This window comes from Euwallacea fornicatus, chromosome 11 (assembly GCF_040115645.1).
Source record: "Euwallacea fornicatus isolate EFF26 chromosome 11, ASM4011564v1, whole genome shotgun sequence".
Taxonomy (NCBI): Eukaryota; Metazoa; Arthropoda; class Insecta; order Coleoptera; family Curculionidae; genus Euwallacea; species Euwallacea fornicatus.
Window position 1 is genome coordinate 497,838 of NC_089551.1, and position 15,846 is coordinate 513,683.

At 46.6% G+C, this 15,846-nt stretch overlaps 1 protein-coding gene across 5 annotated transcripts in view; it reads left to right on the top strand.

The window, feature by feature from the left end:
- LOC136341761 (retinal guanylyl cyclase 1) overlaps positions 1–15,846 on the top strand; it is an 18,259-nt gene continuing 2,413 nt past the window's right edge. For 2 of the 5 annotated variants that reach the window (XM_066287056.1, XM_066287058.1), the window contains exons 1-14: positions 2–159; positions 3,277–3,541; positions 6,616–6,764; positions 6,830–6,932; positions 8,263–8,415; positions 8,472–8,916; positions 10,214–10,385; positions 13,122–13,310; positions 13,434–13,554; positions 13,831–13,967; positions 14,019–14,178; positions 14,999–15,461; positions 15,520–15,643; positions 15,692–15,832. In XM_066287056.1, coding sequence (XP_066143153.1) covers positions 3,367–3,541; positions 6,616–6,764; positions 6,830–6,932; positions 8,263–8,415; positions 8,472–8,916; positions 10,214–10,385; positions 13,122–13,310; positions 13,434–13,554; positions 13,831–13,967; positions 14,019–14,178; positions 14,999–15,461; positions 15,520–15,643; positions 15,692–15,832 — 2,532 coding nt within the window. In that variant the 5' untranslated portion in view covers positions 2–159; positions 3,277–3,366. Of the gene's footprint in view, positions 160–3,276; positions 3,542–6,020; positions 6,151–6,615; positions 6,765–6,829; positions 6,933–8,262; positions 8,416–8,471; positions 8,917–10,213; positions 10,386–13,121; positions 13,311–13,433; positions 13,555–13,830; positions 13,968–14,018; positions 14,179–14,998; positions 15,462–15,519; positions 15,644–15,691; positions 15,833–15,846 lie in introns of those variants that run through there. The other 3 variants (XM_066287059.1, XM_066287057.1, XM_066287060.1) reach the window with 3 other exon arrangements.

Genomic DNA, 15,846 nt, shown 5'->3' on the forward strand with positions numbered 1-15,846 from the left:
TTCCAGACTAACCTGTCCGGCAGGCACGTTTTCCAGGCCCGCTCGCGTCGATCTCTATAATTCCGGCACGATTTTCGCATCACGCGAAGTGTTTTTATTGGGACAACAGCTGCCCGAACAGCCTCTTCGCCTCCATCTCCGCCTCCTGCTTACTACAGGGTAAGTAGTTTTCCTCTAAGAAAATTTTGAAATTCCCGGCCAGTTTCTTGAGAACTTCTAATAGCAAGCGGTGGTTTATTATTGATGTTCCCTATGGAGAGACAAGGGTAGAAGTTGGATAATTAAGCCACTATGTCCTCAGAGTGGCAGGAAGTTTCGCGCCATTATGCGAATAAGTTTCTGTCGGGAACTTTGCTCTAGGATTGAGGGCAGATAGAGCCCTTTAAAGGGCGAACAGATAAAGTTTGCGAAAGCTAAGACGCGGCTGTAGTGTTTATCAGAAGTTTTAGTCGAGGCTTATTGAAGGGAGAAGTCTCGTCTACGGGGAGCACGGCGAGTCCTTTCAGCGGCGCGATTGCAATGGGGCCCTATTCGCATTTCAAAACTTAGGAAAACGAGTGCAATAAGTCGTTTTTTTGTCACGTTTCACGGGAACGCACTGTCCGACTTCGCAAATCTGGACATCACCGAGAAGACCTCTCCGCTTCTTTATGATTCTCGAAATAAAACGCTCCTCGTGGCGGCTTCCATTCTCCCCGTGTTGAAGGTGGATTTTCCAGTTTCATCCTGACCGTCCTGTTTACCGATGATTGATCCTGCCTCAATGATTTCAATCAATAGTCCCAAACTCTGACGAATGCTGTGACGAGTTGATTTCCTTCTGACGATGGGGAAGCTCGCGGTGATGAAATCGAGAATCCTAATCGCACCTGAAGCCCCGCTGAGTGGTTGCTTTATCGGGTTTCTCCCAAGTTGCCGGGAAGAGCCTTAATCTAAGAAGTGCAGTAACGACTAACGTCGCAATTCCTGGCCGCGTCGTGGTTATAGGTGGTGTCCAGTCGTTTCCGGTCTCGTCACGTCTTGCCCTTGAGCTGCCGGAAAATGTCCTTGACTTCCCGTGACCGGGCCCCCCTAATAGTTGTCCGATACATCTGCTGAATTCCTTTCCCTTTCTTCCGCCTCGAAGTTCTTCACTGGAATGTTCAGGAAGTGCCTCTTTAAACAGCTAGCGAGCGCCCCTCTCTTCGATCAGTTTTATTTTGTATTCATTGCCTTGTCTGGTCTCTGCATGCTTCTGTGTTGTACATTCCAGCGCTGCTTTGGCCCCCTGTTTGGCTGGCTCAACACGTCTTTGTCCGTCTGAGCGTTCAGTGTTTCCCCCTTGATTTGCTCTAAATGTCGTCCTGTTTTTGTTTTTATACTGTTTGTTGCTTTCCGCTTTTACTCTCAGATTGCTGCGTTCCGAATGTTGAAGATTCGCCCCCCCCCCAACCCCCGACCTCTGCATTTACTTGCGCAAATTGACGTAGCAAGATCTTTATATCCATACAACTCATATATAAAATATATATGTATGTATATATGTATGTATGTATGTATGTATGTATAGAGAGAGACGGAGAGGGACAGAGAGAGGGAGAGAGAGAGATAGAAAGAAAGAAAGAGAGGGAGGGGGGAATGGGAGATTTCCCGTTGCAATAGCTGCTCTCTAACGCGTAATGTTTGTGGACAGACGTCCTATTATCACACGGATTTTCTTGTCCTGCCGTAGAGCAGAGGTGTGGAATTTCCTTTTTACTCCCGTCGAAAGCCTCCCAAAGCTATAATCATCGGCCGTGTTGGGAGTTGTGGCCGCTCCTCTCATTTTTGTCTTATTGTATCCAGTTTTCTTTGTCCCGAGCCTGTTGCCAACAACGGTCCACTCATTTGTATTGTCGATGGTTACGGGAGGATTTGTCGCGTCCCCTTGTCTTTGAATTTCCCGTTTCTTGTCCTTTTTATTTTCCCTTTCCTGCATCTGCTCCCCCCTGAATTCGCCCTGGAGGATCCGTTTCTTGCGTTCCTCGGCTGGCCCGCTTCGTTATTCTTTCATTGTTCCGTGCAACCCGAATTTCGCTCGGAACCGAAGCGGGTGCGATCGGCTCAAACAAACAAAAAAAAAATAATAAGAAAAAAAAAAGTCGAACTCGTCAACGCGATTTGTCGATATCAAGCGCTGAAAATTAAAGGAAAAATATCTAATCTTGTCCATTTAAATTCTCATTTGCCACCACTAGTCGTATCGAGCGATGGCTCAAACATGACATTAAGTGCTGCGTGGCATATGGCCGTCCTCTTCTGGTGCACGCCTGGCAGATGTAACATACGTGCCGACTGCACTCGGGCCACATTTTACCACTTAGGATTGCAGGATGAACGTCATTTGCTTCCGTCTTCGTCTACCTCGTGCCACATGCCAAGATGGCGGAGCGGTGCGGGGCTTGATGACATTAGCGCAGTGGTGCTAAATGAAAATTTCCAAAGCAAAAGCAACAATCCGCCCCTTCGGCGTGTCCCAGTTCTAACACCTGTTAATTTTCCTAGTAATCTCCCCGTACTCCCGACTCTTTCTCGCATCGAAAAATTGAAACTTCGAGGATAATTCAGGCTCGGGCGCCGCCGAAAGTTGGCAGACAAGCCGCATCTGGGCTCTACCAATTAAATCACCTTGAGTGCGAAGTTAGAGCTGTGTCTGAGGTCTCGTTTCAGCAAAAGTGACGTTTGCCGAACCCGAGAGGAGTCGCAATTATTTTTAACAGGAATTTACGCTGCGCCATCGCAACTTTCGTTGTTATTGATGAGAATGGCTCGCGATTACCACTAAAGATTAAGTAGACAAACAGTATATCCTCGCTGAAACCCACTGAAATGGAAGGATAAAGTCATAGCGAATCTTCCACTTCACATCCTCGAGACCATTCATTACCGGCTACCATTCAGGACGATTTCAATAAGATTCCGCCAAAGTCCACAAATCCCTTTTCCCGACGGGCCGCATTGAAAACACACTGAGCTTTTCCATTTCCGGGAATCCGGCGCGATTTTTCCGAACGGAAAATCAGTCGTGGTGCAGGAATGAGATTACGCCATCAAATCGAGTTTAGGGTTTTTTTCCAGTCGAAAGTCGGGCTTGAATATGTGCCAATAGAGGTGGAAACAACAAAACAACCCCTTAAAGCGGCATTTAATGTTTGAGAAGGACGAACCTCAATGAGTGTACCCCCCCCCCCCGCATCCCCTCCCCCCTCCCCCTCCCAAGAAAAGAGAGTTTTTTTTAAATTGTGTGCCTTTTCGTAGATGTGACCGCGACGGCGGCGCCTCGTCGGGTACCATGGGGGCAGTTTGCGGCACCTAGGTGATCGAACATGGAAGGCTGAAGAGGCCATAATGGCAGGCCTACGCTTGTTGGGGTTGCTGGCCTGCGTTGTCCCTCTCGCTTCCTTCCGTACTACCCGACCTCTTGTTGTTTTTACCGAGATGTGCTACGAGCCCCTCAACGTGACCCTCGTGATGGACGAATTGGGCGCTGGGAATATCACCGCGGACGTCTTGGGAAGGAACGGTAAGGCTTGCACGTGACCGACGGCACATCGCAGGGAGGACGGACGGTCCGGTTCCCGCTCAGTGCGGCCGTGTCCGACTCATTTGGCGCAAATTAACCGGACGGCGCGGCGGCCCCCTCCCTTCTCGGCGACTCTTTTTTAACTCCATATTGAATTCCATTTTTGTCCCGGAAATACTTGTCAGAGCTGTTGAGCGTTTCGCCTTTTTCGCTCGGCTCGGCGGGCGCCTTTATCGCAGCTGAAGCTTATTTTCTTTGAGAGTTCGAATTAGCCAGGAGCCGTTTTGCGTTAAATAATTCATTTTACATGCAGACTGCATAATTTTCCCGGAGTAAAGTTGAAATGAAAAATCACTTTGAAATGTTCTTTTCGAGCCCCGTGATTCACCGTAATTCATCCGCCGTTCCAGCGCCAATCTCCTTTTAGCCTCCCCGTTGATGGCCCCTCGCGGCAGTTAACGTCAATATTTTCTCACCTCGAAAAACTTATTGACAACTTCCATTACAGGCCATAGTTTTTAATTAAAACTCGCCACACCGACGTTCTCTGAATCAGATTTATGCCTCAAATTTCGCGCACAAAACAAGGCGGTCCGTTGTCGGACTGGCTGCTGAAATTGCATTTTCTCGTTTAACTTCGCCCCGCACTAAATACATCCCCGTGCCTCGTAAATTGCGAAGTTAAGATTTTTCGAGTGCCGCAAAAAGTGCCAGTTGCCCCCCATCGGCATCGATTTCGTGTTGACCCCGAAACATTAGAAACTTGCCACGATTTTGATTAGCTTAAGTAGCGACGATTCCGGGGTTCTCCGTGTGTGCGGAGGTCTCCGAGGGGGTTACCACGGGAATTACTTGCGAGACGGGAGGGAAGCGCCGAACGCGCCCCGACGCGCGGAACGGCCCCTAATTGAAACGAAAAACGCTCGCTCGGATAATGCATTAAGCGTACAGGGCGCGACTCGAGCGATGTCGTCAGTTCCGAGGGGCGATTCCTTGTCGCACTCCACGAAAAGACCGCACGTGCGAACGTGCGTGCCGACTCGCACCGTTTCCGAGATACCGGGCGTCGAAGTTTCGTCAAAAAAAAAAAAAAACAAAAAACAAAAAATCGAGCCTCCATCGATTATTCGAAGAGCTTCGCGCCGATTTTGGCGAAACTTGGCACGTTCGTCGGGGTTAGTAAGTTACTTCTGACGTCGTTACAGTTTCGACGATCGTTCCAGTGGCGTCGCAAACGGTTTCCCGATTGATATTTGCGGTGGGATCGTTGGGCGCCACCGTCCTTACCCGGTCCGACACCTGTGTCGGACCGAACAGTTAAAAACGCAACTTTCCCGTCCTGCGACCTTTCTTCGCGACTCGCTTAATTTTCGCCGCTTTCGAGATTCAAGACGAGGACGAGTTTGGATAATCAATAAAAACTCGATTTTTCCTTAAATAAAACTTCGACGCCCGGTACCCCGGGGATACGGTGCAAGTCAGCACGCGCGAACGTTTTTTCGTGGAACACGACAAGGAATCGCCCCTTAAGATCGGTGACGTCGCTCAAGTTACACCCTGTACGGATCCCCTCGTGAGACGAATTAACATGGGACGGATTCGCGTAGTATGGCGGAAAAATAGCGATCATGTTGCGCAACACCGTGAAAGGAACAGAAAGCCCTAAATACCATTTCTATTCAACGGCGGCAGTAAAAAAATTTTTTTATTTGGTCTGTCCGCGACAGACATTCACATTCAACTCTTCTATTTATTTTTATAATATATACAAGTTAGTTTGGTATAATCTATATCAAATCTCTACAATGTAAGTGCATTTGTTGTATTCATTACAGGGCACGGGGGGGAGAAGAGGAGAAAGATGTGCGCCAACTTCATTTTTTCAAACGTCTCACAATTTTCATTTCTTTTTTCACGTTTTACAATTTTTTTTCAACGTTTCTTTTTCTACACATTTTACCAATTTTTTTTACATGTCAAATCATTTTACGTTTTTCTCTTTTTTTTACGTTTCGCAATTTTTTTTAAACGTTTTTCTTTTTTTTTATAACAACGTTTCATCACAACTGTTTTTACGTTTTCTTATTTTTACAACGTTTCATCACAACTGTTTTAACGTTTTTCTTTTTTTTTTACGTTTAAATCTTTTTTTTACACGTCTCACAATTTTTTTTTACGTTTATATTTTTTTTTACAACGTTTTATCACAACTGTTTTAACGTTTTTCTTTTTTTTTTACGTTTATAATCTTTTTTTTACAACGTTTCACACAATTTTTTTTACTTTTTTTTTAACGTTTTACAATTTTTTTACGCATCATTTTTTCCCCACGCTCCTCCCGGCTCTTTTGTTAAAACTTTCTATAATCCCATAATCGATTTCATACTCACGTGTAATTTTCGTGTTATTCTACACTCGCAAATGCGAAACTCGAACGTATATTACAATACATAACTAACGAGTCAACATATAAATTCACACCCGCCCACAACGGAAAAACTTGCGCACTAGCAGGAACCGAACTCAACACCTCCGAAGCGTGAACGCCGACGATGACCGCTGCGTCGTCGCCGCTCACAACGTGATGCGTCGAAAAAGACCTTATGACGGTAAGATCCGCTACCTGCCGTCAGCTGTCGCTTATCGCGACCATTCCGTCCTCTGTGTAAAAACCCCAATTCTGGCCTAACCACCGTTAAACGGGGGACCCTGAACTTTAAATAAATAACTACCTATTTAATTCCAGCAGAACTCCGTTTACGGGCAACTTTAGGACATCCCTGAAGGGCCTTTGTTTCGTTATTATTTCAATTTGAAAGTATGAATAAGGCCCGTGAAAACAATTTCGCCTAATCCTCGTTTACTGTCCCGTTAATGTTTGGCCCCATCGTTCTTAGTACGCGTACACGCTTGAAATTTAACTTACTTGCAAATTGTTATGTGCAAATTTGCCATATTCTGCCTTTAACGCGAAAGCTCTATGTGGACGTCGACGATAGAGGTTTCTCCCCAGGAACGGGCATGTGATACTCACGGTCGTCATCGCCGATTGTTAAGCGAAGCATGATTTTCAGATACCTGCGGCCCTCCAGAGAAACTCTATCGCGCCCTCGAAGCCGGCCCTGAACTGGTGGTGGGCTCTTTTCGGCCGGAATTATGCGGGTCCCTAACGCAATTTGCTCTCTATGTTAATACCACCCTGCGGTCCTGGAATTGTCCTGGTGTAAGTCGAAGTTTTCAAATTTATAACGATGCAGCGTTGATGGTATCAATCCCACGTGCTTTCAGACGTTCCAAGACGACCTCGGTCCTTCCACCGCTGAGATAGCCAGAGCGTTCGCCAGGGTCGTCATTGATATGAAGTGGAAATCGGTTGCCATGGTAACAGTTGGTAAGAAAATATTTTTTCTTGGTTACAGCGATTGAGATGCGGACGGACGTTTTGTCCGTGAGCTTTATGGTTTCTTATGAATTTTTGACGGGGGTGAATGGGACTTGGAAACAAACAAGGCCGTAAATTTAGGCCGGAATGGCCTCGTAAACGGGCGACTGACTGAAACGACGGGGTTTAATGAAAATATTTATTTTTCTTCCCGGTTTCCGCGAGGCCCGGTCCTCTATGCCGAGGACTTTCTCGTAATTATTATTCTTGAAAATCGCGGCGTTTTCCCTTGTTCGGGACGGGGTTCGGAAGTCTTTCTTTCATTCGCGAATCTAATAATGTTCTCAGCGGTTATTGGGTAATGAAAACAGCTCTTAAAATTCAATCTCGCTTTATACCGACCGACCAGGCAGACGTAATTAAATTTTCATTTTTTTTTTTTTTCTTGTTCGCTGCCCTTGGATGCCGGCTTTGTTCCATTTATGCGCCGATTTTTTCATCGACAGTTCCCCATTCTTGTGCGACGGAAATCGGGCTAATTATCGCGAGAATTTTCAAGTCGGGATTGGAATTCGATTGCGAATGCGAGGTCTCATTCGAGCAAGAAACTCGAGGCGTCGATTCCCGTTTAATTAGGCGAGAATTGATTAAGGAACAGCGGCTGATCTAGGGGGTGAGCGGTCCTTCCCCGGCAAAGCAGACGGAATCGTCGCGCCACTTCCTTCGGTGATTCTGCGATAGATCGACGAGTCTCGGTAGTCGCCGTGCTCCTCCGGGAGGAGTCCTCCGACTCTCGGCCAAAACGCCAACGTCGCACCGTTCCTTCGTCTCGATCTAACCGCGAGTTCAATTTGCGTGACGTCACCTGTTAAAGTGGCACCTACATTGCCAGATCGGGCAAGATCTCTCTCGATTTTAGAGTATTTTCCGTCTTCGTTACGTCATCAGATTATCGTCGCTGGGCGCACACCTGTCGCGAGAGGCGGGATCTTCCAACTACAAGAACACTTTCCGGTCCTCGCCGGCACGACACCAGTTATCGTCGCTGCGACCATCCGCGACCTCCCGTTCTTTCCGCGAAAGAAAATAGGATTTCCACTCTGGAAATGTTTATAATCCATAAATAATTGCCCGCTCGCGTCGCGGCCGCATCACATTTCCCCTATGCCTTCGAATCAATTCAGCCCGTATATAGGCGGACTCTACTCGGCATCAGCAGTGCCATTGATCTCCCTAATTGCCATGGATCAAGCCGGAATCTAATCAAGAAAATTTGCATAATGCCGCCGTTTTGTTAGGCAAATCCTACCGGACGGGACTGAATTTCGATGTTTTCCAGCGTCCGGCTGGTGGTCAGCGCTCTCGCAGAGCTTGGACACGGAGCTAAGGGAGTCGGGAGTAGTCCCCAAGCACTCCTTTTTGCTCGAAACGGACAGCTCCCTGAGGAGCATCGAACAGAAGCTTAGAATTTTAAAAAAATCCCCTTGCAGAGGTACATCATTCACTTTTATATCGTGTAAATTACTCATGTCTGGGTATTTGTTTCAGCTCTAGTGTTCTGCATGCCGGCCTCCTCGGGGATATTCAACTTCTCACGTACCCTCGAATTACCCTCTCACAACACCCTCTCGATTTTCTTGGACGTTCGAAGTCTGCCCTCGTGGAGATCCCTATTAAGGCAACGCAATAACACGGCGCCCACATTGTCGGACGTGCTTTTATTCGTGGAGAACGATACTGCGGACGGGACGTTTACGTCCACGGAAGAATACGTCGCAAAAAGTGTACGGAACGTCGTGAGTGGTTTAAGTTGGACGAGCAGATTCTCGTTAGTTGAAGTGTTTACGGACGGTTCGTTTAACCCAGTCGTGGTGATCACGGACGCCAATGGCAGCGCAATGGTGCCCGGGAGTTTTGAGAGGTGGTGGAGCACCCATGAGGAGCTGGACGACTGCGACGCCCTGTGCAGGGTATTGGCTAGCAGACTGTTTAGGTGAGTTGAAGAGTTTTTGAGGTGATCAGTCGGCACGGGTGTCTTCAAGCCGGTACGCCTCTGCTCGCCACTCACGGGGTTTCTTTAACATCTCATAATCGAGGCTGCCGCCCCTCTGCTTGTCACCGGCTCGTTTTTTCAATTCCTTGAGTTCGTTTGAAGAATATAATTCGGCGCCGCCATGCCAATATCGAATGACGGCCATTGTCAATGGTGACATTTAAGCGACGGCCATTTTGTAATAATGAACCGCCCCGGCAGAGGGGGTGGCGCCAGAAATGATGAGTCATCAAGAATACAGACTCTTTAAGTTTGAACTTTTTATTACGCAGATGTATGTTCCCACAGGAATCAACGTTTTCAATTTTTAATAAATCGGCAGATTTATGGCTGCTACGCCCCTGTTTAGTTTTTTATTCCGACAACCTCTGGGCTTTTTTAGGAGATTGTAAACGTAGAATTCATTGCTATACACATTCTTTGTTACAGAAAAGACCCATTTAACAATCGATTCAAAAATAGCTCCGGCTTCAATTAATCTTAGTGAAAGCCATCTAGTTCCTTTCCTACAATTTTTACCCATTTATCTCGGACAGGAAGGCTACCAATTTTTCACCCAGTCATAACTCCAAGAACTTTACATGGATGTTTACGTCCCCGACTTTCACTTCATTTATTCGAAATTGTGTCTTTGTTAAAGCCTCTGGGACAGTGGCTTCATAACTCACAACTTTGCCCATAACTATCCATTTTTCTATTATTCACGAAGTCGCGGACGCGAATGAAATTTAGCATCTGTGTGAACCGGATATACAGGGTGTCCGCCAACCATGAGTGTTTCGATAATCCGAACAGATGCGCGGCCGGTCGAATCCGTTCGTTCTCAGCTTGACACTTCGTCGCTGCGTCCCTGCCTCGCCCACGACGTGACGATGCCACGGTCGGAATCCGACGTTTCGACTCTCGGCGACCATCATCAACTGTCTTTTCTTCGTGTGACCTCCCCGCTTGAATTTTTTGCCATTGCCAAGCTCAACTTTTCCTTCTGATTGCGACGATGTCAAGATTCCCGTGGTTGCGCTTCCGAAATGGACGCCCTGTATAAATCGCTTCGGTCTTAAAACACTAACACCGGTCTTATCAGACAACTCTGACAACAGAAAAAGTTCCACAACTGCTGAGGTTAAACGTGTCTAACGCCAAGAAAGTTTCCGATTTCCATTTGGGCGAGCATGACTGAGAACTTTTTAAACGGGTCAATCACCACAAAGATGTTGCTACGTAACACATGTTTCAGTGACTCGATTTACTGGGCGGCGTGCCTCGCAGTCTTCCTGATGGTGACTCTCCTGGGGGTCGCGCTGCTGTTCAGGTACCGGTGGTTGCAGAAGAGGACCTCCAAGGCGCCCTACAAGGTCTTGTTGGCCGCCTCCGATTTTACCTTCCCGCAATTGGGAGACAATCTCAGGGTGAGTTCACGGCGTGATCAAAAACGTTTTCTTGGAAAAATCTCATCGTCAATCGCTGCATATACGGAAGCAATTACTTTCCAAGTGTCGTTCGATGATAAACGGCTGAGGCTATTGTTAAATAAACACGTGTAAAGGGGCGACGAGAGCACTTCACTTAAGCCATGTTTGCGTTAGAAAATTCGTTATTTGTTTGGCGATTGATTGATTGATTTCGTTGATATGACGCCGCGTCCCCCATTATACAAAGCACCTCCGAGCCATCCGCAAAATAGCAAATTTTCAACTTTATGCAGGCGCGAAGCTGAGTCGAGCAGTTTCGATGTTGACGTAGCGTTAAATCAGGCACAAATTACCCCAAAAAGGCCCGTTTGCCTCCGCAATTGCGCCCGATACTTGGTTTTTGCCCGTCGGATGGGCCTCCATTCGTATCGGCTTACTCATCTTATCTCTGAACTTCATACCGACAATCAGAAAGAATTACCGATCTCGCAGCAATTCGGGAATTTCGTTGCGGAATTATAAAAATTCATTTTGGGGTAAAATAACATTCGCCCTTCGCTAAGGGCGCGAACGGACGCCCTCGGCGCCGCTCGAAAATCTCTCTTCCCAATGGCGGAGGGATGACACGAATCGGGACATCTGTTGGGACCTGTCTCACGAAACCCGAGTCGACGTGGCAACATCGCCGTCCGCCGTCGAGCATTGTTGTTATTATGCTTTTGTTTATGTATGAGGGTAGACACCCTTTTTTAAGCACTCAGCCTGCACCACTCGTCTCGAAAGTGGCTCGTTTTCGCTTTGTCTCGTCTTTACCCGCTTTCCTCCATGGTGTTTTAACACGTATATTATTGTTAGATATCCCTAAACCTTAACCGCAGTCGCAAAGTTTGTTTTTGCATGAAATAATGTTTGAAACGACGCACTCAGGGTGGCGCGGACATGACTTTCCAGTGCTCTCGGTGGCCATTTTGTAAACTTTTTGTTCTTTCCACCTATGTTTACGTCAACACAATTCCGAAAGGTTGATTCAGGTTATAATTACCACGATAAATGGACCCGGGAAGTGCTTCAAAAGGGGCGAAACTGTGACTTATAGGGAAAAACAATAAAGCGACAGCCGGATGATCTCACTTGTCAATAACCACACGAACAGTCCCAAAGGATTTGAGCAAAGTCTCGTAGGGGACGTTCCTTGAATGCGAATTCGCCTCTCGTACAGAATAAATTGTAAGCTAAATAAATTGGGATTTGGAAAGTTTATTTTTTGCTTTTATTTTACCTTTGTGAGCCTGGATTTCGAGCGTCGCTCGACTTTGAATAATAGGCCTCGGAAGGTTGCTTAATGGGGCTGCAATTTCCACTTGGGGCGCCTAATTTTGCATTAACACACTCGCTCTTTCACCTGAGATTGAGAAAGTCGCTGGGAAAGAGATTCACGGAGTTGCCCGCTCTTTCTTCACCCGAGCTACTTCAGTTTCACTCCAGCTACTTGGCGAGCGGAAATCATAAAGGTTTGGCGCCCTCGACAAAACGATTGACAGAAATGGCTGAAAAATGGCGGAAAAACAGAGATCCCGGCGACGTTGCCACATCTCGTACATTCCAACGAAGTGACAAAATCGAATGGTGGATCGGTCTGCGGGGGCTATCCGAGAGCGTCTATCTCAGAATTGGTCTTTTCGATGACTTGGACGAGCTGGTTATCTTTTTTTCAAATGTGAAAACCGTATATTACACCCCCACGTCGTGAAACTCATCCTCATGGCTCCTAACGCTCCATAATTTGGTCATCTTGAATCGCTAATAGCTGACTTCCCGGCACCGATCTGCTACCCGAGCCGCGCTTCCTGCGATATAAAGGACACATATCAGTGCTGTTTCTTCGTTTCGTATTTCATTGGATACTTTCCGCGCTTTACGGGCTATAAAATGTTAAAATAGCCGCCTCTCCGTATCGAGTATAAATTAAATTTTGAGTGTTCGTTCAATGAATCGAACGCCTTCCGGAAAATTAACTTCGCGATTCCGTTTTTGCCGTTCGGAGCTTATAACAAGTGTTTTATGGCCTGGAGCTCTATGTGCGCTCTTAAAACGTGTGTAATTTGTAACAATTAGGCTGCCGCAATGTCGGTCAAACATAACATTTAAAATTAATGGCTTCCATAAGTCAATGTTTGAGGGATTACTCTGTAGATTGTGTCATTACATCGGGGGCGCATTATTAATGTCGTCATAATGCCGGTTCGCCGGATTATGGTTATTTCATATCGTGCTCCGTAGCGTAAGATTCAAATTGGCTTTTCATTATTCAAAATTGTCGAAAAATGGCGGAGCACGACGACGTGCGCCACGTTGCCGAATTAACAAATTCACCTTATTCGGAATATTAAACGAGCACGTTTGTAGGGCGTCTTTGCAATAATACCAATCAAAAAGTTGCTAATTTATCGCGTTAACGTAACCACGAAGTTGGTAAACATTAACGAATTCAGCCTCCGAGCAGATCGAATTCGAAAAGTTTGACGCATTATAATATGGGGACGAGAAAATATGTTACGCAAAATTGCGGTGTTTGCGACGTTGCCGCGCTTCTGGCCGAACGTGACAAGAGGGTTCTTTCCAACGCACTCTAGAAAATTAATTCGATTGTTCTCGCCCGAAACAACAAAAGAATGACGAACTTCACCTAGAAAAATCATAAAAATCGCAGTAATGAGAGCTAAACTATGCCAGGTAGACGAAGGCATCGAGGCCATGCTGAGCTGTTTCCTGCAGCAGCTGCAAGAATTCGGAGGCCCCGAAGTGGACAAGCCGGACTTGCTCCAAAACTCCGGGGGCGCCTCTGCGAGGACCCCGCTCAGAGTGGGCTCTAGCCCCAATTTGGCCAAACAAGTAATCGTCGATCCCCGTGTGAGATACAACGTAAGTCGGGCCTTGGCCGCGCTTTTCACATGCCTTTGCATACCCTGACCCGGTTCCGGCAGCTGGAAAATCGGGTGAAGCGGCTTAAATCTTCTCGAAGTTAATTTTAGGCATCTTTTCCAGGGAGATTTGGTTCAAATGAAACCTGTGCCTTCGGTCGGCAGCTGCGAGCTCAAAGCGAAAGCCGTGGAACTGTTGGTCTTGTTACACGGACTGAGGCACGAGAATCTGAACCCTTTGATAGGTGAGATTGGTTAAATATCGCGTTTTTTAGCATTGAAAATTTCCAATTTGCGGCGAGAAAAGCGAGCCTCGGCACGCAAAGCCAGTTCGACCGGATGAATGCGGACAAGTAATTAAAATATGTGTGTCAGACGGGGGTAAAGGATGATTAAACCCGCGCAAATCGACCTGTGTTTTTTCAGAGGGGCTGAAATAATGAAAATTCGCTTTTTGTTTAGGTCCGCCTATGGTTTTTAGGTATTTTCTGCTGATTAATGATTAAAATGTTCCCTCGCAGGTGTTCTGGCTGAGCCCCCCAGGGCGGCCCTCGTGTCCGAATACTGTGCCCGAGGCTCTCTTCAAGACGTGCTTCAACAGGACGACATCAAGCTGGACTGGTCGTTCCGTTTGAGCCTGCTCACTGATCTGGTTAGGGTAAGTTCCAACTCCCTCTCAATTCCGGAGGAACCTGATTTTTATCTTCAGGGAATGAAATATCTCCATACCACGCAAATCCGCGTGCACGGCTACTTGACGTCCCGTAATTGCGTCATCGACGCCCGTTGGGTACTTAAAGTGACCGATTACGGACTGCCCGCCTTTTCCGAAGCTCAAGGCATCCAACTCCCTGCGAAAACCGCACGAGGTAAGTCACTTTACCCTCTATCGAAGGAATTTGCTGCTTAATCCCAGAGATAATTAATTCTCCGGTTTTCGTCTTATTTACTAAACATTTATCTTTGTCGCGTTCGGCCGGAGAAAGCTCAATTAGGGGTAATTCGGTTGGGGGCGGCTCCTCTTAATCGTATCCCGTGGAAAATATGACTTTTCGTGACATCGGGGAATTTACAGTTTCTGCAGGCATATTGCAGAAGGGGGAGGAGGTGTTTGAATAGCAACGTTGGAACTAATTTGCCGAGCTTTTGATCTGAGTTATTTCCATGAAATGGTGCGAAACCTCGAAATATTGACCATTTACATAGCGTTCGTTGCTTTGTGAATGCCTCGCTGTATACGCGGAACTCGGTCCGGTGTATGGTAATGTTTCAGGTAACCACAACAAAATTGTACCAGGGGGGATCCATAATAAGTAGGAAACTAGAAAGTTTTATGAACCCAATTGTAACAGCACAAATTCCGAAATGATACTTAAAACACCTGATCCCTCAGTTACTTGAAATAAATCACCCTGTATGTTACCTAATATCTGAAAACATATTTAAAAATTGTCCGTTTGGCATACTTTGGAGATTTACTTATTAAACATTCCTCGTAACAGATCTTCCCCATTTTGATATGAGACAACGATGTGACACGTGGGGTCGTAGAAAACCTCGTTACGTGCAAAAGCATATAAGATTATGAAGTTGATTTTATTTAACTTACGTCTTCAGTTGATTACGTGGGCACAGCGGCACATTTCTGTCACCACATCAAAAACCACCCATTATTTTATTTCCTTTCAGATTTACTTTGGACCGCCCCGGAGCTGCTGCGCCACTGCACTTTGCGTAAAAGAGGCACCCAACCGGGAGACGTTTACTCTTTCGGCATCATCATGCAAGAGGTGGTAGTCCGCGGAGAACCCTTCTGCATGCTAGCTTTCACCCCCGAGGAGATAATCGAAAAAGTGAAGCACCCACCTCCCTTAATTCGGCCGTCCGTAAGCAAAGGCGCTGCGCCCCCTGAGGCGATCAACATTATGCGCCAGTGCTGGGCGGAGCAGGCGGAACTAAGACCTGATTTCAATGCTGTGCACGAGCAGTTCAAGAAGTTGAACCATGGAAGGAAGGTGAACATCGTGGACACCATGTTCCAGATGCTGGAGAAATACTCAAATAATTTAGAGGAGCTGATTAGGGAGAGGACGGAGCAGCTTGATATGGAGAAAAAAAAGACTGAGCAGCTGTTGAATCGGATGCTGCCTAAGTGAGACTTCCGTCAGGAAGGATGTTGCAAGTTTTTAAAGTTCTTTTTGTTGATTTAGTTACGTGGCGGAGAAGCTGAAGCTGGGCATGCCAGTAGACCCGGAAGAGTTCGAGGAAGTCACCATTTATTTTTCAGATATAGTGGGTTTTACCACGATATCGGTGCACTCCACTCCCTTCCAGGTGAGCTTTGAGAATTTTCATCAGAGTATATAACGTTAGTTCCCCAAGGTGGTGGACTTGCTCAATGATTTGTATACGTGTTTCGACGCCACAATTAACGCCTACAATGTATACAAAGTAGAGACCATTGGGGACGCATATATGGTGGTTGGCGGTCTACCAGTGCGAATTCCTGATCATTCCGAACAGGTACTTCTATGCCA